Genomic DNA, 26,328 nt, shown 5'->3' on the forward strand with positions numbered 1-26,328 from the left:
GTTGAGAAGTTAACGAGGGCGAGGATGGTTGCATCACCGCCATCGCCAGAAAGTCACATCCACAAGTGTGGCCAATGCTGTCTCTGTCTCATAGCAGCTCAAACCTGATTGGAAAGAATCAAGAAAAAAATTTTCATCCAGGACCCTCTGAAGTTGCCAAGAAACCAGCTTTTCTAAAAAGGAAAGATGGGAAACAGGATAACAGATGTCCAGCCAGGTAGAATCAAGCAATGGTGTCTTAAGGAGAGAAAATCATGGCTTCTTTAAAAGGCTCTGGGAATATCTCCTTTTGCAGGGAGGAATTTATCACTGCATTAACCCACTATCCTGGGGGCTTTCACCAACCAGGAGGGACAAGGGTCTAATTGACAGATGGTTGCACTGACAAGACCAAGGACACTACCCACTTCCTTAAGTCCAACAGGATCAAGCCATTCCCAGACCATCAAGCAAGGCCTTTCCCAAGGCATCTCACGAAGACCTACATCAACCTTAGGTTGCAACCTGGAACGAATTCAAGTGACTTTATTCATTAGCAAGTTCCTCTGCACAAGGATTGTCTGTCTCCCTGGTCCAGGAGGGGTTAGGTGATCTGGTCCAGGATTCATGGATGAGATGCAATAAAGGCAGAGAAATGTCTTTTCTTTTCTTTTTTTTTTTTTTAAACTGTTTATTTCATTTTCATTTTCATTTTATACAATCACTTATATACTGTGCATTTAAAAAAAAAAGGAAAATCAATGAACACAACTCATCTTCCACCATAGAAAACCAACATAGCACTTCAATCCCCCATACACCCTTTCTTCTCCCCCTCCAACTTTCATTTCTCCCCTCCAACATTCCCCTCTTCTACTTCCCTTCCCCCTCAAACATTCCTTTCTCCCCTTCCCTCCATCTCACCCTCCTTACATTCCCCTCTCACTCCCTCTTTACTTCTCCCTCTTCTTTCCCTCTACTCCTCACTTTGGTGTATCTCTACAATTCATTAATCTATTCAGTTTATATTTTACTCTAAAATTAAGAAAAATGAAAAGAAAAAAGAGAAAATAAAAGAAAAAAAGAAAAAAAAGAAAAGAGAGCAACAGTATACAAGTGCATTCTTATTGTTCTGAAAATTGGGACTGTATTTCCACCCTCCGCCCTCCCCCCCTAAACCCCCCTCCCTAACCCCCTTTCGGCTTCCCAGGTCCCATACCCGGCATAACTTTTTATCAAGCACAGTCTGGAGTATATTAAAATCAAATAACTTTAGAATTAAAAGATAAAAGATAAATGAAAAAAAAAAAAGGAAATAGTAAAAAAAGAAAAAAAACCACACACACACACAAAAAAAAGGAAAAACGGGAAAAATCAACAAATTCTCTACATTAAACTCAGCTTCCCATCATTTTTAAATCTTAAACAATGTACCTCATTCCTAATTTCAGTTATTTTATTACTTGCAGGATTTCAAACTATATTGAAACCAAGTAAGTTAATTAAATGGAATTCCAGCGAAGGCCTTATCTCTTTATCTAAATATCCAAACCTTTGATTTATCTCTTTTACCTCCTTCTATATTAAACCATTTAAACATTCAAATACTTCTCTCGGTTTCCTTTTCCAACTCCTCCCATCCTGCCTTTACCCGTGTCCATATATATATTTTATTTTCATCCGTACTCCTCTTATATTTGCTTCACCTTCCTGCAGACTCCATAGGTATATCTTTCCAAACATTATATTCAAATAACAATTTATACAAAGATCAGCTTACTTTCTGTCTCAAAATAAACTCTACTTAAACCTTCACTACCCTCCCATCTACCCCACACTTCCCAGCTCCATTCAACCCGAACCACAATCCAAGAAGATCACGATCTCCGCTCTCCTCACCCTAAAAAATAAATCATGAACAATTAAGTAGAAATTCAAAGTTATCCATCGAGTCCTGTTTAAATCCCATACAATATATATTCCAAAATCATCGCCACTTCTTTCAGTCTCTTTCAGTCTCAATGTCTCTTCATCAGTATGCAGCTACACCGTTTTACCCAAGACAGAAATCACAAAGTATTATTCAGATTAAAAATTAAGCAAATGTTTTAGAAGCATAACTAAGTCTTTATTCTCTACTCTTCTGCCCTTCCGGAGGGGGAAAGCAATGCCTCTCGCCTTGTAGCCACGTGTTCCGCTGTTTCTCTTCTCCTTCTCCTTGTCTTTCTCCATGTCCGGGTAATTCAGGAAGTCCCGCCTTCAGAATATTGTAATAGAAATCTCGGGCTTCCCAAACAGAGTTGAGGCAATGTTTTTGGTTATCAAATGTAACAGTAATACCAAACGGCACTTCCCATCTGTATTGTATCTGAGAGTTTCTGAGTTCCTTAGTTAAGAAGGCATAGTCTCTTCTGGCTCTTAATATTTGAGGTGGTATTTCTTTGAAAACAATCAAGTCCTGTCCATCAATTCGCAGCCTATTATTGTAGAACTCCTGTATTATCGCGTTTCTGGATTCTCTTGTGGCAAAATATATAATTATGTCCCTCGGAAGTTGTCGCTGTTTTGTTACGTACGAATTATGGCGATAGATTTTTTGAATCTGCCAATCAAAGTTAAGTCCCGGACTTCCCACCGAGCGACTAAAAGCCTCAAAAAAGGTCTGTTTCAAATTCTCCTGCTCATTTTCACGCAATCCCCTAACTCTTATTGCAGACTCAGTCTTCTTATAATTTATCATGACAAGTTGTTTTTGCGCAATTTGGATTTCCTGTTGTAATATTTCAATTTTAGATGTCAGGTTGGAATTAGCTTCTTCCAAAAGTTCCAATTTATCCTCCATTCCAGCAATATAATCTGTCATAACATTCATAACCTCGATCATATCCTCCTTTGTTTGAGCAATCTTGGCATCAAGTCTGTCATAAAAGTCTGAAATAAATTTTTGCATTTCCTCTCTGAACTCTTTAAGGATTTCAAAAATCAATTCTTTCGTTAGCAAATCTCCAGTAGAGGGCGTAGAAGGCAAGGACAGCGGCTTTGTAACAAATGCCTGAGATGAGCATCTGGGTTTCGATTTCGGTGCCATGATAAAAAGGGAAGCAAACAGAATTAGAATTAGAATTAGAATTGATTTTATTTGTAGGCCGCCCTTTTCCCTGAGGGGACTCAGGGCGGCTCACAGAAACCAGGGAGAGGGGAATACAAAACAATACAATACTAAAACAACAACACATAATAAAATAATACACAACATGCATACAACATTCGGGCGGGGCAATGGTCCTTATCCCCAGGCCTGACGGGCGAGCCAGTTCTTCAAGGCTATGCGGAAGGCCTGGACGGTGGAGAGGGTGCGGATCTCTACGGGGAGCTCGTTCCAAAGGGTCGGGGCCGCTACTGAGAAGGCCCTCCTCCTTGTGGTTGCCAGCCGGCATTGGCTGGCCGATGGGATGCGGAGGAGGCCTAACCTATGAGATCTTATAGGCCGTAGGGAGGTAATTGGCAGAAGGCGGTCTCTCAAGTATCCAGATCCACTGCCATGTAGGGCTTTATGGGTGGTCAATAGCACCTTGAAGCGCATCCGGAGATCGACAGGTAGCCAACGCAGCTCGCGGAGGATAGGTGTAATGCGGGTGAATCGAGGTGCACCCGCGATCACTCGCGCGGCTGCGTTTTGTACTAGCTGAAGTCGCCGGATGCTCTTCAAGGGCAGCCCCATGTAGAGCACATTGCAGTATTCCAGCCTAGAAATCACGAGGGCCCGAGTGACAGTTGTGAGCGCCTCCCGGTTCAGGTAGGGTCGCAACTGGCGCACCAGGCGTACCTGGGCGAATGCCCCCCTGGTCACAGCCGCTATATGATGGTCGAATGACAGCTGTGGATCCAGGAGGACTCCCAGGTTGCGAACCCTCTCTGAGGGGTGTAGAATTTGACCCCCCAGCCTGAGTGTTGGATTAATGGCCGAATTTTTGGGAGGAAAACACAACAGCCACTCGGTCTTTTCTGGGTTGAGCACAAGCTTGTTAATCCTCATCCAGTCCATGACGGCTTCGAGCCCCCGGTCCATTACGTCAACCGCTTCATTGATTTGGCACGGGGCGGACAGATACAATTGAGTATCGTCCGCATATTGATGGTATCTAATCCCGTGCCTACGGATGATCTCTCCCAGCGGTTTCATGTAAATGTTAAATAGTAGGGGGGATAAGACCGAACCCTGCGGCACCCCATATTTTAGGGGCCTTGGGGACGATCTCTGCCCTCCCACTAACACCGACTGCGACCTGTCCGAGAGGTAGGAGGAGAACCACCGTAACACGGTGCCTCCCACTCCCACCTCCCGCAGTCTTCGCAGAAGGATACCATGGTCGATGGTATCGAAAGCCGCTGAGAGGTCAAGGAGGACCAGGATGGAGGGATGTCCTTCATCTCTGGCTCTCCAGAGATCATCCATCAATGCGACCAAGGCGGTTTCAGTGCTGTAACCGGGTCTGAAGCCTGACTGGAAGGGGTCTAGATAGTCTGCTTCCTCCAAGGACCGTTGGAGCTGGAAGGCCACCACCTTCTCAACAACCTTCCCCAAAAAGGGGAGGTTGGAGACCGGGCGGTAGTTATTAAGGACAGCTGGATCTAGGGATGGCTTCTTCAGGAGGGGTCTCACCACCGCCGCCTTCAGTGCGGCGGGGAAGTTCCCCTCCCGAAGGGAGGCGGTTACAACCGCCTGGATCCAGCCTCGTGTCACCTCACTGCAGTTAGAAACCAGCCATGAGGGACACGGATCCAAAGCACAGGTGGAGGAACTCACAGCTCTCATGGCCTTGTCCACATCCCCGGGGGTAACCTCTTGAAACTCAACCCAGAGCTGTTGTACTTGGTCCCCCTGAGTCTCGGCTGGAACTGCAGATGTGGAGTCCAAGTCCGTCCGAAACCGAGCAATTTTGTCCGCTAAGAATTGGGCATATTCTTCAGCTCTGCCCTGCAAGGGTTCCCCCGCCTCCCTTTTGTTCAACAGGGAGCGGGTTATCCTAAACAGGGCGGCTGGCCGGGACTCTGCGGACGCAACCAGGGAGGCTATATGTGATCTTTTAGCTGCCCTAAGTGCCCTAGTATATTCCCTGGTGCAGGTGGTTACCATTGCTCGGTTCGATGCGGACTTATCGGACCTCCAACGGTGCTCTAGGCATCTCCTCCGGCGCTTCATCTCCCGGAGCTCCTCGGTGAACCAAGGTGGTCTCCGGGATCCGCCGCCTCGGAGGGGCCGCAGTGGCGCAATCCGGTCGAGGGCCTCTGACGCTGCCGAGTGCCACGCAGCAGCCAGAGTCTCCACCGGACTGTGGGTGAGAGTATCAGGAATAACCCCAAGCTCTGTCTGGAACCTTACTGGCTCCATAAGACGCCTGGGGCGGAACCACCTGGTCGGTTCCTCCTCCCTACAGTGGGGGTTGGGCTTCCGGAAGTCGAGCCTCAGTAGGCAATGGTCTGACCACGACAGGGGTATGATGTCACTCCCCCTCAGACCAAGATCACACATCCACTGCTCCGAGAGAAATACAAGGTCAAGCATGTGTCCCGCCGAATGGGTTGGGCCTCGGATTACTTGAGTCAAGCCCATGGCTGTCATGGAAGCCATGAACTCCAGCGCCCCGTCAGAGTTTTCACCGAGCGTCGGCAGATTAAAGTCCCCCAGGACCATCAGCCTAGGGAACTCAACTGCCAGCTCGGCTACTGACTCGAGGAGCGAGGGGAGGGCTGCTGCAACGCTGTTGGGAGGCAGGTACGTTAGCAGCAAACCCACTTGACCCTTGAGGTCTCTGCTCACGTTAATTTGAGATAAGGTAGTTTCAACAAACCCCTGGCAATCAATAAAAAGAAATCTTCGAGGGAACAGGGCTAATTAGTTTGTAATCCCTTAAGTCTGTCCAGGAAGTTGAAGATATATCGTTATAGCAAATGTGGAAGTTACAAAATCGCCATTTTTTTTTAAGAAAAAAAAAAGGTTAAACAAAAGGAGTCTTTTATAAAATTGAAGCTGGTATTTTAAATAGAGAAAAAGGAAAAATTCACAGGTATGTTCACTGCCCGGATTAATCTTAAATGGGTTAATTACAAAGGCTTGTTCTGGGGGGGGAAGTAACTCACCTAGAGCTGAAAAAAAAACAGCTGAGAAGATCTGGCCGGAGTAAATGACTCAGCTTTCGTTGATTCACTCTCTTTCGTTCGCAGCCAAAAAGAAAAAAAGGCTACGAACTTCAAAGAGGATTCTAACTGGCTGAGGGACCCTCCCTACTTTTTCCTTAATGGAAAAAGTTATCTAAGATCTTAAATAGATATACGAACCAGAACTCTGAGGGCAGCTTCATTAAGCTGCCGACGGCGGCAAGAACCTCCCCCGGAAGCCGAGAAATGTCTTTTCTTCACTCTCATCACCACAAGATAGGCCTTAATAGCTCCCCTAAGTCATGTCCATTTGGAGTCAACCTTCATTTTTCTGCAGTGGGTTCTTTTAATCCTTTTCAAAATCCACAGCTCTTCCATGAATCACCAGGACTAGATGGATTACATCCAGTGGTGGGATTTATAAGTTTTTTACTACCAGTTCTGTGTGTGTGGCTTGGTGGCCATGGCAGGGGAAGAATACTGTAAAATCTCCAATCCCTCCCTACTCCAAAATCCCCATTTCTTCCCGATCAGCTGGGATTGGGAGGCAGCGAATAGATGGGGTGGGGCCAGTCAGAGATGGCATTTACTGGTTCTCCGAACTACTCAAAATTTCTGCTACCAATTCTCCAGAACTGGTCAGAACCTGCTGAATACCACCTCTGATTACATCCCAGAATTCTGTAGGAGCTGGCAAATGTGATCTCAGAGTCACTGGGCCATATCTTTGAAAGATCCTGGAGCACCAGGGAACTACCAGCGGTTTGGAAAAGAACTGATGTGGTTCTCATCTTCAAAAGGGTTCGGGGGATGGATCCAAGAAACTACATCAGCCTGACATCAGTATCTGGAAGAACCTGGAAAAAATAAGTAATGGGTCTGTGAACACCTAGAAGCAAGCAAAGCTAATACTAGAAGCCAATATGGGTTTTCAAATCAGACCATGCCAATCAAATCTTATTTTATTCTTTGATAAAGTAACTAAATTAGGACCAGCAAAATGGACCTAGTATACTTGGATTTCAATAAGGTATATGACAAAGTAGACCATAACCTACTTCTTCTTAAGATATAATAATGTGGTATCAGTATCTCCACCAGATGTATTTGTAACTGGTTGACAAGCCATACTTAATATGTAATCTTCAATGGAACTACATCTACATGCAAAGAAGTATGCAATTGGGTATCTCAAGGTTCTGTCTTAAGCATAGTATTCTTCAAAATCTACATAAATGATTTAGATGAATGGATGGAAGAGGGATTTATCAAATTTTCTGATGGCGCCAAGCTTGGAGAAATAGCCAACACCTTAAAATATAAGCCCAAGATCTAGAAAGATCTTGACAGACTTGAACGCTGAGCTCTAAGCAACACAATGCAATCCAGTGATGAGAAAAATAGATTTTAAATCTAGGCAAGAAAAACCAAATCCAGAAGTATAGAGTAGGTTGTATCTGGCTCAACAGTAATACCTGTGAGCGGGATCTAAGTGTCATGGAGAACAACCACTTAAATATGAGCCAGCAGTGTGTTACAGCTGCCAAAAAAAGCCAATGTAGTCGTAGGCTACATGAAAAGAGGAATAGTATCTATATGAAGTATTAGTACTGCAGTATAGTATCTTAGACTACACTTGTAATATTGCATCCAATTCTGATCATCATAATACAAAAAGTTGTTAAGACCACTACAATGCAGAGAAGAACTGGGTATGTCTAGTCTAAAGAAAAGTACTAGGGGTGACATAATTGTCTTCCAATATTTGAGAGGCTTGCCACACAGAAGAATGGGATAACCTATTATCTAAACCATCTGAAGGCAAGACAAGAAAGAATGGATGGAAACCAATCAAGGAGAGAACCAACCTAGAAATAAGGAACAGTTGCCCAATAGTTAGAACAATTAATTAGGGAACAGATTGCTATCGAAAGTTGTGGATGCTCCATCACTGGGGTTTTAAAGAAGAGACTGGACATTTGTCTGAAGTGGTATAGGCTCTCCTGCTCAATCATGTGATTAGACTAGAAGACCTTAAGGTCTCTTCCAAATCTGTTATTTTATATTCTGTTATTTTCTTAGCTTCCTAAAATATTCACTTTATCATTAATTAACTTCTTTCATCTTCTCTTTCCACTTTACAAACCTTTTTCCATTCTCCCTTCAAATTCAACCAGCTCAATTTTAACTGATTTCACAGATTCAGATACCCACTTCCCAACTCTTCAAACAACAATATTCTGTGGGTTTCTTTAACCACATAAAAGTAAGTATCAGCTAATGAAATTCACTCCAAATCAGACTGAAAAAATAGACCTCAGCTGTACTTATGCTGCTGTGGAATCTAAGTGGGTTAGGAATGCTAAGAAGATGGCTTAGATGTCTTGCGTTGAGTTGTCTGAAAACAGCTGCGAACAAAAAGGCAGCCAGTGCGTTAAGGACAATTGAGAAAGCAATTGAAAAGAGCAGACAATAGGATCAAGCTTCTTTATAAACTTTATATTTACTAGTAATCCTCTTTTTAAAAAAAGTTTGGTCAATATAACAACATAACATATTTTAGAAATAGATAATTTAATTTCAATAATTGCTTGTTAATTTTCAACTACATTAAATGGAAAATTCAAACTTCCTTCTTGAAATTTGAATTAGGTCCAGATTTTATTAAAGAGGCCTCTACATCAATCTAAAGCAGTGTTTCTCAACCTTGACAACTTGAAGATGTCCTGACTTCAACTCCCAGAATTCCCCAGCCAGCATTCACTGATCTAAAGAGAATTAGGCTGTTTTTTATATGAGCATTTTGAATTATTTTTTGTGATCAATGCATACTCTTACTTTCCAGGTAATGATATAAAATAAAATCATCTTTATGTCATTTTAAAAAATCAATCTTTTAATGGGAAGATGTTACAAATATATAATACAAGGCAATGTTTCTTAAACTTGGGTGTATGGACTTCAACTCTCAGAATTATCCAGCCAGCTTTCTTTGCTAGGGAATTCTGGGAGTTGAAGTCCACACATTTTTCAAGCTGCCAAGGTTGAGAAACACTAAAGGCATTTACTAAACCTACTTTTTTTCTCTTCATAGATTATTGAAAAGAAACATCTATGTACTTATTTCTTTTCTTTACCTAATCATTATCTTTAACAATCTCTCCAAATTAATTCTTAGGTGTCAGCCAAATATTTAACGCCTGTACTTTTGGTGTAACATGTTAACTGGTTTGTTAATTTTAGACCAGTACAAGAAATGTTTCTGAGTGATTTGTGAGCTCTTATAAATTTATCCTAAGAAATCAGTAAACCAAATTAATATATATATATATCTATAAAATAATGTGAGTAAAGTCCAAAAGATATCTGTCTAGGTTATAAGTGAGGTAGTATCTAAAATTACTTAAAATAATAACATCTACAATTATAAAAATATGTTATCTAAAATTTATGTAAAGTGGTATCTAAAATTAAATAAAAGTTGATAATATATCAAATTACATAAAATACATCTATGTAGTAGAGCTTAGCCTTTCAAGAGCAATTAGATTTTATATGCTGCTACACAAATCTAGCTAAATGTGCTGCAACAAATGATACTTCATCTGTAATCAACATCTGAACAATCAAGACAAAGGAAGGATGAATCTGGTTCAAATGTCTTTATAAAAGAAGAGTACGTTTTGTGATTTCCATGTCTCCAGAATCAAAAGGATAGTGTGTCCAATGCTCCTTTTCTCTATTTGCCATTCAAAGGAAAGAACATGGCACTGGATTAGAGGCAAAGCTTTTTGATGACTAGTTGTTTCTAGCTTTGTGAAATAGCCAACAACAATGAATACAGGTAGTTCTGGTTTAGCAACTGCAACTAATTCAGGCAAAACAGTCACCAAGCAACATGGTCATTAAGTAAACCATGTGAATGAGAGACACTGAAGATACTAGATTCTTTTGTGCAGTAATGCCAACAATACTTTCACTCTCATGGCTTATGTTGTCAGGTGCAGAAAATTTTATGTAAGTGCACATGTTAGTTGAAAAACTATTATTTTGTTACTATTATTTATTGTCATATTTGTGAACAGTTGCTTAATGAGGCAGTTGCTAAATGAGGATTATCTATTGTTTGCGGATGACAGGAAGGTTGAGGCCTTCCCTAGGTGTTCCTAATGCCAATATCCTTGATACTCTGCTTCAGGGTTTGTTTCACCTGATCATTCCATTCTTGAGACCCAAAGGTATCAAGAAACTTAGATGTAGGAGTTTAAATAGCCTTAATCCAGATAGTTGAAAGTTGTCCTGGAGAATCAATGGTGCTTGAAGGTAAAAGTTAAGCTTTGCCAAAAATTTATGGAAGCAATGCACACTCCTGCCTCAACTTTTGTCAAGCCTGTTTTCAGTCACAAATAAGCATTTGCAACACAGCAGGCAGTAAAAGAAGCTGGAGGTCCAAAAGAAGAGTGAGGCTAATGTCTTAGCCTGAAAGTCTTACACATGGCTAGGATGCCATATGCTCTCTTGAAGTGAAAAACGTAATAGCATTGGGAGATTTTGTCCAGTGACAATGGCATGTCTGTAATGAGCTTTCCTTGAACTAGTGGCATGCATATTCCTAATACTTGAAATCTGCACCCAGGTAAACCAGGGAGTGACCCGAACAATTTTAGAACATATATGTTATTACCCATTTTTAACATCAATACTTTTTCATTATATTTTAATGTTAGCACTTTTAACATATGGTAAAAAGTAATGTGTATTGCTGGTCTTTGACTGTAATAAAGATTTATACTATACTATACTGCCTTGTGACCATTAACACTCTATGAACAGAGCATCATCCTCTTGGCAAATTTCATGGTTTTTTTAATAGTGTATTGGGAGATTGTCATTGCTGCAGCATCTGATTTTTTTTAAGGCCTATTGGTGTTCTGGGAAGAACCACAGAATCATAGGATTGGAAGGGACTTTTGATAGTTTTCTAGTCCAATACCCTGCCTCTGGTACTACAGTATCATCTCCATAAAGCAACAGGGATGAACATTTGAATAGTTTATACATTTCATCATGCCACTGATATAAAACTTGAAAGACAGAGTGGCCAGATTGCATCCGTTTCATCATTTTGCACCTGTAACTGGCTTTGTAAGAAACTCTTGTGTATTGCATCTGACCTTAAGAGTTATATTGAGGAAATTTGTGAGCTAACAGATCTTCAAAGAATGGAGAAAAATCTGAAGTAGAGACTGATGAAAGTGTGACTCCATACAGGGAGAAGCCAAAAGATTGTGCGTGTGCTGCTTCTGACGAGGAAACCAGCAGATTCTAGAAAATCTATGGCCAAACCTCAAGTATACTATGGCAAGCTGAGAAAGAAACTTTGAGCCCCCAGTCTCAGACAGAATCTATCTCCAGCCCTTTTTTAATTGAAATTTATTATAATATAATATTCGAAAGGAAAGAACAAAGGTGGGTGAGAGAATTAAGGTTTAAAAGAAAAAAAATCAGTGTCATGGCCTTTTTAGTGCAGTTGAGTACAAAATAAAATTACAGCCTCAAATTTTTGCTTTACAATTCTTCTAGATACAAGTAATTTCTGTAATAACAAAGTTAATCTAATTGTCAAAGCCTAAAATCAAAGTTTCATATATTTTTTTTGTTTCGGGCATAAAGTCCCAGAAGTGGTTTTCAAATACAAACAAAACTAAGTTCTTTAATTAAAACAGTCAATTTTGCCATCTTTGCCACCTACATCACATTTTCCATTCATTCTTCCTTTGTGGGAATTGATGTGTCCTTCTATTTTTGTGCATACAGGATTATCAACACTGTCTACATAAATAATGTTACAAATTTTCTTTCTTTCTTAACAGTTCTAAAAGGAAAACTTACGATTTTATTATATTTATTTTAAAAACCTTGTGATGATAAAGAGCTAGTCTTAATATTTCCTTGCTTTATTATAAGCTCAACAGCAGTAACTGTGACAGGGATCTGGGAATTCCAGTGGACAGCAACTTAAGTATGAGCCAACAGTGAACCACTGCTGCCAAAAAAGCCATGCAATCTTAACCTGCATCAGCAGGGATAGTATCAAGATCAGGTGAAGTGTTACTACCTCTTTATACTGCTTTGGTAAGACCACATTTGGAATATTCTATCCAGTTTTAGTCATCATGATACACACAAAAAGTTGAAGCAAAAATGTGCAGAGAAAAGCAACAATAATGAGTAGGAGACCGGAAATTGAAATATTTGACAGTTAAAATAATTTGGTACTTCTAGTTTAATGAAGAGGATTAAGGGTGACATTATAACAGTCTTCCAATATTTGAGTAGCTGTCACAGAGAAGAGGATATCAACTTATTTTCCAAAGCACCTGAGGGCAAGACATGAAGTAACAGATGGAAACTTATCAGGGAGAGAACCAATATAGTAAAGTAAAGAAATTTCCTGACAGTAAGAAAATTAACCAGTGGAATGGCTTGTCTCTAGAAGTCCAATGTCTTCTTAAAGATATTGTACAGTCATTTGTCTGGAATGGTATAGCATCTCCTGCTTGAGAAGGGAATTGGAGTAGAAGAACTGCAATGTCCCTTCCGATTCCGTTTTCTGAAAATCCAACAGAGAAAGCACTTAGCAATAGCACTTGGACTTATGTACCAGTGCTTTACAGCCCTCTCTGAGTGATTTACAGAGTCAGTTTATCTTCCCCAACAATCTGGGACCTCATTTTACTGACCTTGAAAGGATGGAAAGCTAAGTCAACCTTGAGCCAGTGAGATTCAAACTGCCGAACTACTGGCGAAATTTTTTTAAAAACTTGTTGAAAGTCTAAATTATAACATTTAAAATTTGGTTAAGGAATATTTGGAATATTAGTTATTTCAAAGTACCTGATTTTAATTAAACAAATATCTTCTTGGGAAAGTAGACTGTTTAACTTTCTTAAGAGAGCTAATTGGTGGGTTTTCTTAAAAAGATGAGTGAAATATGACAATAGAATGATGGAGAGTTGGATGGATATAAAGAGTTAAGAAAAAAGTTCACATTTTCTTGCTTTAACTTTTTGAAGTTTAAGAAGAGAAATGGTTAATATTGGGAAGAAATAAAAGAAGGAAGGAAAGGACTGTCAACTTAGCAAATCTGAATTTTTCCAGAAACTGTGACAAACGATGCACAAATCTGAGAATAATATTTGCCAATAAAATTTATATAATTGCGCATTTTACCGAACACAATATTATTGTGGCAGCTGTAGTATCATTGATGGAAATCTAGTGAAGATAGAAAGGGTAGTGTTGCTGAAGCCCTAAATGTAGAATTAAACAAATTACACAGAATTATCACAAAAGAATGAAACATTAAGACCTGTACTAAGAAATACACTGGACTTTTATCAGGAAGAAAATAAGGAACCAGTTTCTAAGGATACGTCTTAACATTAAGCTAAGGGTATCATAATAAGATAAAAGAATTTTGATCAGAAATAATACTGTATGTCTTTTATAAAATATCAGAAACCTTTTGTGCACTTTTTTTGCTGAAAGTGAACAGAAATGATATGATGATTTTTGGATTTGCCTATTGAAAAGGATTAACTATGGGAAGAAGCCGTAATGTAATCCTAGAGGATGGAATGATACTAATTTCATTTGTAACTGTGCTAAAGATCCAAAAGCATTTTTAAAATAGCTTTCCTCTTCTCTTTTTAAATTTTTCTGCTGTTTCTCTCTTTTCTTTCTTTCTTAATCTCATTTTCTGTACTTTTTCATATTTTTCTTGCGTAAAAATGTCTACATAAATTTGCCCAATTTTCTTCAAAACTCATTTTTAGTTTTTCATTTATCACCATTTCCTGGAACGCATTAATTCATAAAACATAACTATCTTCAGATTTCTTATATCATTTTCCTTTTGCTTAATTTCAAAAATGTCTTTCTGTTTATTAATTCATACACCATTTACTTCTCTTATACAATCATAGTATTTCATATGCTCTGATCATCAAGAAGCAAGGACATGGATAATGATCATTGATGTTGCTGTGGTTAGTTAAGCTTTCATATGATACTTTTAATAAAGAATAGTCTGGGTTATCAATTGAGTCAGTGTTTAGATCAGTATGTCAGTTGAGTGAATATTTAGACCAATATGTCAATGAAAGCCTATTTCTCGCACTATTGTACTCAAGTTAGGATTTCTAAACTAGAGATGATCTTGCAAGCTAGCATATTGTTGCTTGCATCTTTTCAACAAAGAAATATATGGAAAACTAATATACATTTGGAGACACCTCATCCTGAATCATATGTAGAAATAATTCCATTAGTATTTTAGTATACATCATATTCATCCTTACAACTTTCTGACATACTAGGTCAAGCAGAAAAAAATGATCTACTTAAGGGTACACAGTGAGGTTTTGGACATGGAAGGGATTTCAATTCACCTATCTATATATGCCAGCCAATCTCATGGAATCAGGGTCATATGAAACACTTCTTTTTCTTTTGTTTTAGGGCCCAATTGCTTTGCTGAGACCATGGTTATTCCAGCAGGTCGAGAAGTGAAGACAGATGAATGTACTATATGCCACTGTACTTACGAAGAAATTACTTGGAGAATTGAACGACAAGCTATGTGTACCAGACATGAATGCAAGCAAATTTAGATCTACTAATCTAGGGAATCAGGATATTTTTTATAAAATATTTAAATCCACCAGATGATTTGGTGCAAAACAAGAGTCAACTACAAAGGATAATTTTGTTGAAGATTAAGTAGGCATCAAATATTTTGTTTTTGACAGGGAGAAATATATATGTCAACATTTGCACTTAAAATATTTATGTCATTGTAAGTGTTATATTTCCAAGTGAGTACTTTACAATAGACTCACAGATTATATTATTTCTACAGTGCCATTAGTTTAATGTTTTATATAGATGATACTAATTACAGTAACATAAATGATTGACTGTCTTCTTGAACATCTGACCATGCATAAAATAAATAATGTTTGTTATATAGATTATTTTTATGAAGAAACAATAATAGGCATAGAAAAGGTAGAAAATATAGATATTATTATAACCACTTACATTTGCAAGGAGTGAGGTGCTTATCTATTTAATGCAACAAGACATTTGTTATTGAGTTTAGTAATTTTTATCTGCACAGAAATATGCACACAATATGTGCCTATATTTCTTTATTATTCATATATGCTGGCATGAATATACAGTAATCTGAGAGCAACTGAACTACTTCATAATCTGCTGGATATTTTTGATCTTCTGTTATAAGAAATTTAGTCTCCCATCGGTAGTCTGGAAATATAAGTCATGTATTTTCTGTGGTTAGGCATTTAATGCATATGAATAAATCACATAATTTATGTTTTTTTTCCTATTTTAACCTAGTTGAAATTACTTTTCCTAATAGGCAAATAACATCTGACAAAAAATATCCTGTTGCAGCTACAAAGTACATTCCCACTAACATATAAATTATTGGTGAAAAGGCAGATTGCCAGTTTTCAAGCCAAGTGCTCCCATGACATCATTTTCAAAAATTCAAAACAGAATGAAAAATATTACAGTTCTTATGTTAGAAAATTACTAAATTCTGTGAAATCCTGGCAACACTTGCTCTATAAAAATAGCATTATTAAATGAAACTCAATTAAGAAGAATTTTTAAGCATTTAATTAATTTAGGCATCTTTCCCAAATATCTCAAAATAATTTACTGTTATTAAAACAGTTAAACCAGTAGAACTAGTATTTCTTTTCAATTTCAAGGCTAAAAAAGTAATATAATTCCAGTGAGAAATAGCATTTTTCAAATATACCTCAGCTCTTAACAAAGAAGTGGAAAATATTTGTATTTTTTAAATTTGCTTATTAATTATCTTACTCATGACTGTTTCATAAATAAATTTGCATTCAGTATTTTGAATATTTTTGAAAATTCTAAGGTGTTTCTTATTTATTGTATTTTCATGATAAAACAATGATACAACTTTTCCAAACAATTTACCTTACAAATTCAAAGATTATGTTAAAAGAATGCAAATAATAACCAACAGGTAATTTTTGTATCATCTTCCTGAGGGGAGAATCATCTTAATTTTAACATTTTCTTCATCTTAATATAAGATTATTAGCATGTTTAAAACAGGATTTGGTCATTTTCCACTAGAAAACACAGGTCACTAGAAGACATCTCTAATACAATATTGATAAAATGTGTCAATTTCCTAAAATAATAACAGAATAACAGAGCTGGAAGGGACCTGACTTTCTAACTCTGTTATTCCGTTATTATATAAATTGAAGTCTTCTAGTCCAACCTCCTGCTCAAGCAGAGACCCTATATCATTCCAGACACATGGTTGTCCAGTCTCTTCTTAAAAGCCTCCAGTTAAGGAGCACCCACAAATTCTGAAGCAAATCCATTTTATTGGTTAATTGTTCCGTTAGGAAATTTCTCCTTAGTTTTAGGTTGCTTCTCGATTAGTTTCCATCCATCGTTTATTGTCTTTCCTTCTGGTGCTTTAGAAAATAGGTTGAACCTCTCTTCTCTGCGGGAGCCCCTCAAATATTAGAACATTGCTTTCATGTTATCCCTAGCCCTTCTTTTCACTAGACACACCCAATTCTTGAAATCATTGTTTCTATATTGTAGCTTCCATCCTCCTAATCATCTTGGTTGCTCGTCCCTGCACTCTTTCCAGAGTGTCAACATATTTTTATAATATGGTGACCAACATTGAATGCAGTATTCTAAGTGTAAAAACCAACATTGGCTTTATAAAGGCTTTATAAAGTGGCACTAATATTTCATGTGATTTTGATTATATCGCTCTATTAATGCAACCCTATGATTGCATTGGCTTTTTTGACTGCTGCCACACACTGCTTGCTCGTATTTATGATTGCCCATTAGCACTCCCAAGATCCCTGTCAGAGTTACCGCTATTGAGCTAGGTTTCACCTAATCTGTGCCTATACATTGGGGAGGGGGGGGTGTCTTTCTACATTGAATCTTATTTTATTAGATCAGGCCCAACGTTCAAGTCTGCTGAGATCCAGATGGATCTTGAGACTATATTCTGGGGTATTGGCTATTCCTGCCAGTTAAGTATAATCTGTAAATTTGAGTTCCAAAGATATAGATAGATACATGGATGGATGGATGGATGGATGGATGGATGGATGGATGGATGGATGGAGGTAGGTAGGTAGGTAGGTAGGTAGGTAGGTAAATTCTGTTTATCTTTTAAATAAACTTCTTAAATGACAATTTGCAAAACAGAAGAAAATGAGGCACTGTTCACTCTTCTGTTTTGATTTTTCACTCCCCTAATAAAGACAAATTATTAGTAAGAACCTGTGATAAACTAAGCATTGCCCAATCAACTGCATTACTGCTGCAGGTATGGACAAAGCCATTTTAATATTCATCCATTTTTTTAAAAAACCTCTGCTAAAATCTAGCAAAATTGACATCTTGATCTAGAACTTCTATTTTTTAGAGGGACTTTCTCAGCTCACTTCTGTGCTAGTATACCCTGAGTAATCTCCGATTCCTATGAATTCCAGTCTGTTTGGCACTTTCTCTAACCAGGAGCCTGGGAACACTTAGTTGAGCTCTTTTCACACATTATCTACAGATGTTCTTCTTACCCAAGCAGACATTTTGCTCAGCTCTTTGAATGCTTTCTTGACTTCAAGTTATACCTTCCCTCACCTCTGGTTCCAACTTTGCTTCTACCATAGTTCTCCTGCACAAGCTTTCTGCTTCTGAAAACTAGCTTAACAAAACCATTTGGTTGATACTAGTTCCCATTTTGCTTACACCTTTCAACAACATATCTTTCTTTCCCTTTTAGGTGTATTCTTTTGTCCTCTAGATTAATTATTTAGGTGATGCTCCCTTTCATATATAACTTTCCTTTTCTCTCTTTTTCGCTCCAGACAAATGAGTCTCCTCCCCCTCCCCCATGAGGACAGTGGGGCTGCAAAGAACCTGCTGGGTATGCCAAGCAAATTTCTTCTTGCCATTCCCTCATCTCAAGGTGTTTTGTAGTTAATACGTAGTTTCCTGCCCATTGTTCAGATCTGGAATAAGTATAGGCTCTCTGGTTCAATGTTGGAGAGGAAAGGCTGCTGTGTCTTGTCTATGAGTGAATGGGAGGTTTGTTTATTAGAGATCTTATAAAATGAATGTTCTCTAAGATAATTACATTTCAATCTGTCTGACAGTAATCCTTTTGTGCCCAGGATAAAGATTTCGGGAAAGCATACTGTACTGTATGTTGGTGGAGGCTTTCACGGTTATGAGCTTCCAGGCTGAGCCATAGTCTGAGCTTATTAGATATCCTAAAGTTTCACCAGCAACTATGACTGGCATCTTCAAAGGTGAAAGTGGTTGGCTTTATAGATCACTTCATGATGGTTCAGAAGCCTCTTAGTCCAGAAGCTCATCACCATTAATAGTAAAGGAAAATTGGAGCTGTCTTGCCATATAATATGTTCCTGCCATAGAATGAACCTCAATATTAAGCATACATTTGTTTTTCCCTGTTAACTTTTTAGATGAAACAACATCATAATGTAGATACTAAATGCAGTTTCATTATTAATACCTTCATATAAATCTGCAGTGTCAAGAAAAATATCAGGAATTGCTGTGATCCTTAACCTCATTAAAAAAGAATCAGTAGAGTAAACTTAAAGAAATCATTAAGAATATGAAAATACTGCGAAAAATAGTGGTTGGCAGGGAACCAAAGGAAAGCAAACTAGATATCGGAACAACTGTTTGCCAAAAAGAGAAGAGAAGCCAAAGGCAAGAAATAAAAAATCTCAGAAAGGAAATAAAGAGTTCCTTAAGAGTTTCAGAGCTGTTAGAAGTGACAGAAAGTAGTATTAGGTCGATCTTTGCAAATACCCTAAATAAGATAGGAAAACATAAATTCTTTCAAAGGATTCCTGAAGTCAAAAGGAAGGAAGATCCAACCATGGACTAGCATGCTAAAGGACATAGTGGACAGATTCATGTGGGTAATCATAACAATTTGGCATTGCTGGAAAATTGTTCAAAAATGTGGAAACTGCAATTCATTGTTTCTAAATGTAAGATCATGCACTTAAAATAATCCAGTCTGAACATCTAGCTAATGTAGGTAAGACCAATATTTTGCAAACTTTTGTGATGGAATTGTTAAAAGCTTAAGAATCAAAATGGATGATTTATTATTATTATTATTATTTTTAAATATAATTTTTATTAAACATTATTACCTTTAAAAAACAGGAAGAAAAATACAGCGACATAAATACAAGGACATAAGCAAGACAAATCATACATAACAATATAAAGTAAAACATACAGATACAAATGCCGTTTTAAACATACAACCCCCCCTCCCCTCCCCCCCCCCGCGGTGACAGTCATTCACAGCCCAGTTTTTTCTTTCCTTCCTCATTGTTAGGTCTCTAAGCCACATCTTCTCATTGCAAGGTTCAGGGATCTATTACAGTACCTATGTTAACTTTCCCCATTTTAAGTCCCTGCTGTTCTCCTAGTCGCCCACATATACCATAGGTTCCAGCTAAGATAATGTTCTGTTTCTCCTTTGTCCCTCAGCCAACCCGTCATTCTGTCCATTTCTGCACATTCGTAGATCTTTTTAATTATAGCATCTTCCGACGGTATAGTAGTGGATTTCCAAAATTGTGCATAGGTTATTCTTGCGGCCACAATTATATGCAGGCTCAAATGCCATATTGAACTGCTTATGTTTTCTGGTTTAATGCTTAGTAAAAGGTTCTTGGGTCTCCATTCAATGTTTGCCCCGGTAACCTCTTTTAACCATTTTTTAATCCTTTTCCAATATTTCGTGGCCTCAGTACAGGACCACCAAATATGGTAGAATGTGCCATCCTTTCTTCCACATTTCCAACACAATGGAGATAACCCAGGAAACATCTTGGCTAACCTCGTTGGGGGGAAGTGCCACCTATAAACCATCTTGTATATGTTTTCTTTGAATGCAGTAGATGTTGTAAGTTTAATGGTCTTACTCCATAGATCCCACCATTTGCCCATTTCAATTTCATAGCCTAGGTTTCTCTCCCATACTATTAGAAGGCTTTTGTCCATCTCTTCATTGGTATCTTGGCAGGTCAAAAATTGGTAGATCTTCGATAACATTTTCTTGTCTCCACCAAACAAGATCTTATCTAGCCCCTGAGGGTTTGGGTAGATCCCGAAACGTGCCTTATCACTTTTAAACCTGTTTCTAACCTGTAAATATTCCCACCATGATTTAAATATTATACAAGCTTTAAAGTCCCATATTAATCCCTCCAAATAAGAAAATATATTTAATATTTAAATGGTTATGGTCTCTTAAATGAGAGAATAGATTTAAGCCCAACAATCTGGGCCTTATTTTACTGACCAGAAGGATGGAAGGACGAGTCAACTTTGAGCTGGTGAAAACTGAGCTGCCAAATTGCAGGCAGCTGGCGGTCAGCAGTAGCCTGCAATACTGCATTCTAACCACTGTGCCACCATGGCTCTTATGTGCCCCTTTTTATTCATTAAATCTTTTCAAAACTCAAAATGGAACAAAAAGAGCCAAACATATTTCCCTTGCTTGCCCTGAAATACTTGGGAGGGTTCAGAAGATTGCAAAAACAGTGTTATGATCTGTTATAGGCCACAAATTACCTACTTTTCCGTTTATTTAAGGTTTTATTTTCTTAACATAAAATACAAAGAAGAGAAGAAAAAATAGGAAATTAAGGGAAGTGGGGAAAAGGGTGTGAGATACAAAGGGAAAGAAAAAAATAGGCATTGACTTCTGACTCTTCTTAGCACATTACAAGATAAACACATTCCAGCTTCAACTTTTTTCTTTTACATATTAATATATATTGTGCCATTCCTATAACAGCAAATCATTGGTCAACAAAACCAAAGTCAATGTTTTTTTCCTTCAAAAGCAAAAAATCCAGAAATTATATACAAATAAAAATATATTTTTCTCTTTGAATAAAATAATCAATTTAACAATTTCTGCTTTATCTTCTTGCTATGGAAAATAAGGGTATTTTTATTTCCACCTAATAATCTTTGTGAACTGTCACCATATTTATTTACAAAATTCATTGTATTTTTTCTAATTTTTGACCTTATAGAAAAAAAGGAGGGGAAACTCTTCTTTTCACCCTTTTTTCCTTCAAAGTACTAAACTTAAAAAAAAAATTTAAATCAAAACTTTCTAATTTATATTTTTCTTTGACTTCTTAACATACAAGTTTTAAACCTCAGTATTATGTTTAGATCCCTTCTTTCAAACTACAGTACCTTTATAGATTTTTTTCTTTTATAAATATCCTTTTTAACAGTTTTTCTTTAAACTGGTACATAATTTTCTTTAACTTAACTAATTGAACTTTCTCTTAATAAAGGTACTATCAAATATATTTTCAATATCTTTTGCCTACTTTAAGAATTACTTAAGCATTATATATATGTAATAAATTACATTTTCAGTTTCTTTCTTTCAGTTGCCCATATTAACTACAGAAAAATCCATCCTAATTCCAGTTAACACACATTAAGTTTAAGTCACTCCTTCCAGCTTATCTTTATGGAGTAAAATCTTTTTCTTCTCTGGAAGGTTTTTTTCCCCTTCTTCTCTGTATATTTGTAAGATTTATAAGGATTAGTTTTTATTAATTAAATAATCATGAATTAATTGAATATGAATTTTGTATATATTGTATGTTCCTGAAAAAAATGAGTAATCATTTTAAAAAGTTTAAAACATTGTTACAACTATCACCGGAAGATTTTAAACCTTTACTGCCTAGATCGTAAACTTTATTGCCCTGATAGTAAATTTTTTCGCTCTGGGCTGCAATTATTACTCTACTCTCTTGGATTAAAAATGATCAGTGACTACAATATTTGTACAGTATTTTTTAATTTTTTAAATATTTTAAATATCTTGGTGGATTTTTGTAGACTATCTTTATATAATCCTTAATGCGTGCACGCACGCGCGCACACACACACATACAAAATATATGAGCATGCATATACACATATATATATATTACACTAACAAGCTGACATTTCATTTTTTACTCTCAGCTAAGGTAACATTTTTTTCCTTTTCTAATTTTATTCAACTGTCATTTTTTAATACATCTCTGGATTACAAACTATCAAAAGGGCAACATCATTAGCCAAAGAAGGTACCAAAAGGAGAACTCAGAACTCCCAGAATTCCTGAAAGTGTAAATAATTAAAAAATGTAATGGCTTGATTTCAGAGGTGTGGATGCCCTAACATTGGAAGTTTTTGATAGGAGATTGGATAGCCATTTGTCCAAAGTAGTATAGGTCCCTTCAACCAGAAACACACCCCAAGACCCATAAAGAACTTAAATGCCTATACATGAATGCTCAAAGCACAGCACAGAAACCGCTTTGGTCGCATTGACCGATGATCTCTGGAGAGCCAGAGATGGAGGACATTCCTCCATCCTGGTCCTCCTTGACCTCTCAGCGGCTTTCGATACCATCGACCATGGTATCCTTCTGCGACGACTGCGGGAGGTGGGAGTGGGAGGCACCGTGTTGCGGTGGTTCTCCTCCTACCTCTCGGACAGGTCGCAGTCGGTGTTAGTGGGGGGGCAGAGATCGTCCCCTAGGCCCCTAACTTATGGGGTGCCTCAGGGCTCGGTCTTATCCCCCCTACTATTCAACATCTACATGAAACCGCTGGGAGAGATCATCCGCAGGCACGGGATCAGATACCATCAATATGCGGACGATACCCAGCTGTATCTGTCCGCCCCGTGCCAACTCAATGAAGCGGCAGACGTGATGAACCGAGGCCTTGAGGCCGTTATGGACTGGATGAGGGTTAACAAGCTTGTGCTCAACCCAGAAAAGACCGAGTGGCTGTTGTGCTTCCCTCCCAAAGATTCGATCAATATTCCATCACTCAGGCTGGGGGGTCAAATTCTATACCCCTCAGAGAGGGTTCGCAACTTGGGAGTCCTCCTGGATCCACAGCTATCGTTTGACCACCACTTGACGGCTGTGACCAGGGGGGCATTCGCCCAGGTTCGCCTGGTGCGCCAGTTGCGACCCTACCTGAATCGGGAGGCTCTCACAACAGTCACTCGGGCCCTTGTGACCTCTAGGCTGGAATACTGCAATGTGCTCTACATGGGGCTGCCCTTGAAGAGCATCCGGCGACTTCAGCTAGTACAGAACGCGGCCGCGCGAGTGATCGTGGGTGCACCTCGGTCCACCCACATAACACCTATCCTCCGCGAGCTGCGCTGGCTACCTGTCGATCTCCGGATGCGCTTCAAGGTGTTATTAGTCACCCATAAAGCCCTGCATGGTAGTGGATCTGGATACTTGAGAGACCGCCTTCTGCCAATTACCTCCCTGCGACCAATAAGATCTCATAGATTAGGCCTCCTCCGTATTCCATCGGCCAGCCAGTGCCGGCTGGCAACTACAAGGAGGAGGGCCTTCTCAGTAGTAGCCCCGACCCTTTGGAACGAGCTCCCCGTGGAGATTCGTACCCTCTCCACCGTCCAGGCCTTCCGCACAGCCCTTAAGAACTGGCTAGCCCGTCAGGCCTGGGGACAAGGATAGGCGCCCCTCCCGAATGATGAATGTATGTTGCTTGCTATTTTATTATATGTCTCTATGTCAATGTTTGTATTCCCCCTCCCTGATTTTATGTGAGCCGCCCTGAGTCCCCTCAGGGAAAAGGGCGGCCTACAAATATTAATAAAATCTCTAAAAAATCTAAAAATCTCTAAAGTTTGGGGGAATAAATAGGGTGAACTTAAAGTGCTAGTACAAGTAAATATGATATAGCTGCCATTACTGAAACCTGGTGGGATGAAACTCATGACTGGAATGTACTGATGGAAGGATACAAACTATGCAAAAGAAACAGACCTAACAAAAGAGGTGGTGAGGGAGGAGGTGAGGTTGTATTATATATACAAGATCACTACATCTCTACAGAAATACACGTACTAGAATCCATATCGGTCAATATAAAAGAAAAAAAGTATGACATTGCTAGAGGCGTTTATTACAGGCCACACATCAAGCAGAAAAAATAGATGAACTTTTTGCTAAACAACTAACATGTATGTAGGAAATATATCACAGTAGTAATGGGAGACTTTAACTACCCTGATATAAACTGGGAGATAAACTGCAATAAGTGGAAGATCAATGAGATTCCTAACCAACCTAGCGGACAACTTTGTCATCCAAAAGGTAGAGAAAGGAACTAGAAAAGTTATACTCAACCTAAAACTTATTAACAGAGAAGTGATAGAGGGGGGTGAAGTTGCTGGAACTTTGAGCAAGAGTGTGCACATCATATTGGAATTCAATACAATGCAAACACAAGCACTAGAACATAATCCAGCCAGTGTCTTAAATTTCAAAAGAGCTGATTTTAACAGAGAGAGTCTAAGAAACAATCCATGGATGAAAACAATTCAAGAAGTATGGGATCATATGAAAAATATGGTCATAAAAACCTATCTGAATACCACTGAAAAAGAAATATAAGAAATCCAAGAAGAAACCAGCATGGCTGTACAAAGATCTCTCTGATAAACTGAAAGACAAAAAGGCAAGTACAAAAACTAGAAAGAGGGACACAGAACTAAGGTTGAATATCAGCAGATAGCAAAGAGGAAGTCAGGAAAGCAAAGGCTCAGAATGAACAAAGATTTGCAACAAAAGTCAAAGATAATAAAAAAAGTTTTTTAAACATATAAATAACTAGAAAATAATCAAGGAAACAGACGGTTAAAGAGAGAAGATGACAAGGAAGTAATAGGCAGCAGAAGGAAAGCAGAACTGCTTTACTCATTCTTTGCATCTGCCTTCAAGGGTGGGGGGAACTATAACCAACCTACCAAAAACCTAACTGTAAAAACAGACTAGAAATAAAAATTAAAATAAGCAAGTAAATGATCTGGACAAATATAAATCACTATGACCTGATGGATTACATCCCAGAGTTCTGAAGGAGTTGGCAGATGTTATCTCAGAACCATTGTATCATATTTTTCAAAAAACCTGGCACACCAGTGAATTACCTGAAGATTGGAAAAGAGCTGCTGTGGTTCCCACTTCCAAAAAAAGGAATAAAAAGACCTAGGAAATCAGGATAACATAAATACCTGGAAAAATACTGGAAAAGATAATAAAAAAACAGATTTACGAATATCTAGGAACAAGGTTATAACTAAATGCCAGCATGCGTTTGTTAAAATAGATCATGGCAAACCAAATGGGGACGGGAGAAAGGGGGGGTCCCCTGTGTTCTTTCAGTTTTGGGATGACCTTGCTCCCCTCCTTTTGCCCAATCTGTGGCAGGACCAGATTTAAATTTCTCACTTCTTGACCATAAGACAAAAATATTCACTCTTCCTCCACATCGCTGCAGTTTTTGAGGTACGAAGGCCTTAAGAGTCTTTGTGTGTGTTTCTGTGTCTCGTGTGTGTGTGTGTAAAAATCACCTCGAGAGATATTAAGAGAGCCAGTTTAGATTAGGGTCTAACTTCTTCACTCAAAACTAGCTATTCTTTTTTGCCCTTCTCTTGTCTCTCTTTGATAACAAGATTCTCTCTTTAAAAGTCTGCTGTTTGAAGGAACTGGGAATCAGCAATTATTTCAACATTGCTCTTTCTCATTAATATTTGGAAATAAATATTGGCCTTGCAGTATTTTTCAGCCATGCCGCAAAGGCAGATAAGCTGATTGTTAACCTTGTCATTATGCCCAGGGAGGAGGCCCTGTTCCTGACCACTCCCCCTTCCACCAGATACATTTTGTCTCCTGTCCTTGTGTGCACATCAAAGAAATGACATTGCCTCCCCGTGCCTGCTGACCCTTTGGCATGTGGATGAAGGGTCAGGGAAAGAACATTGACCAATGATGGGAGAGGAAAGCTGGGAGAGAGTCGGCAGAGTAAGAATGCCTGTTTTGGGCCAGTCATACTAGAGTGCCCAAGATGAAGTGGATGTGTTAAGGCAGCTGTGTTTCATTGTCCTATTCTGTTCCTCATCTGTTCTTTTCCCAAGAAATAACTTTGCTGAAAGAT

General features: G+C 38.5%; 1 protein-coding gene across 1 annotated transcript in view; it reads left to right on the forward strand.

Moving 5' to 3' along the window:
* The window catches only part of VWC2 (von Willebrand factor C domain containing 2), a 54,943-nt gene extending 40,130 nt beyond the window's left edge, over nucleotides 1-14,813 (forward strand). The window contains exon 3 of the mRNA XM_032237289.1: nucleotides 14,662-14,813. Coding sequence (XP_032093180.1) covers nucleotides 14,662-14,813 — 152 coding nt within the window. The remainder of the gene's footprint in view (nucleotides 1-14,661) is intronic.
* The last annotated feature ends 11,515 nt before the right edge of the window (nucleotides 14,814-26,328 follow it).

The sequence above is a fragment of the Thamnophis elegans genome, chromosome Z (genome assembly GCF_009769535.1).
Source record: "Thamnophis elegans isolate rThaEle1 chromosome Z, rThaEle1.pri, whole genome shotgun sequence".
Lineage (NCBI taxonomy): Eukaryota > Metazoa > Chordata > Lepidosauria > Squamata > Colubridae > Thamnophis > Thamnophis elegans.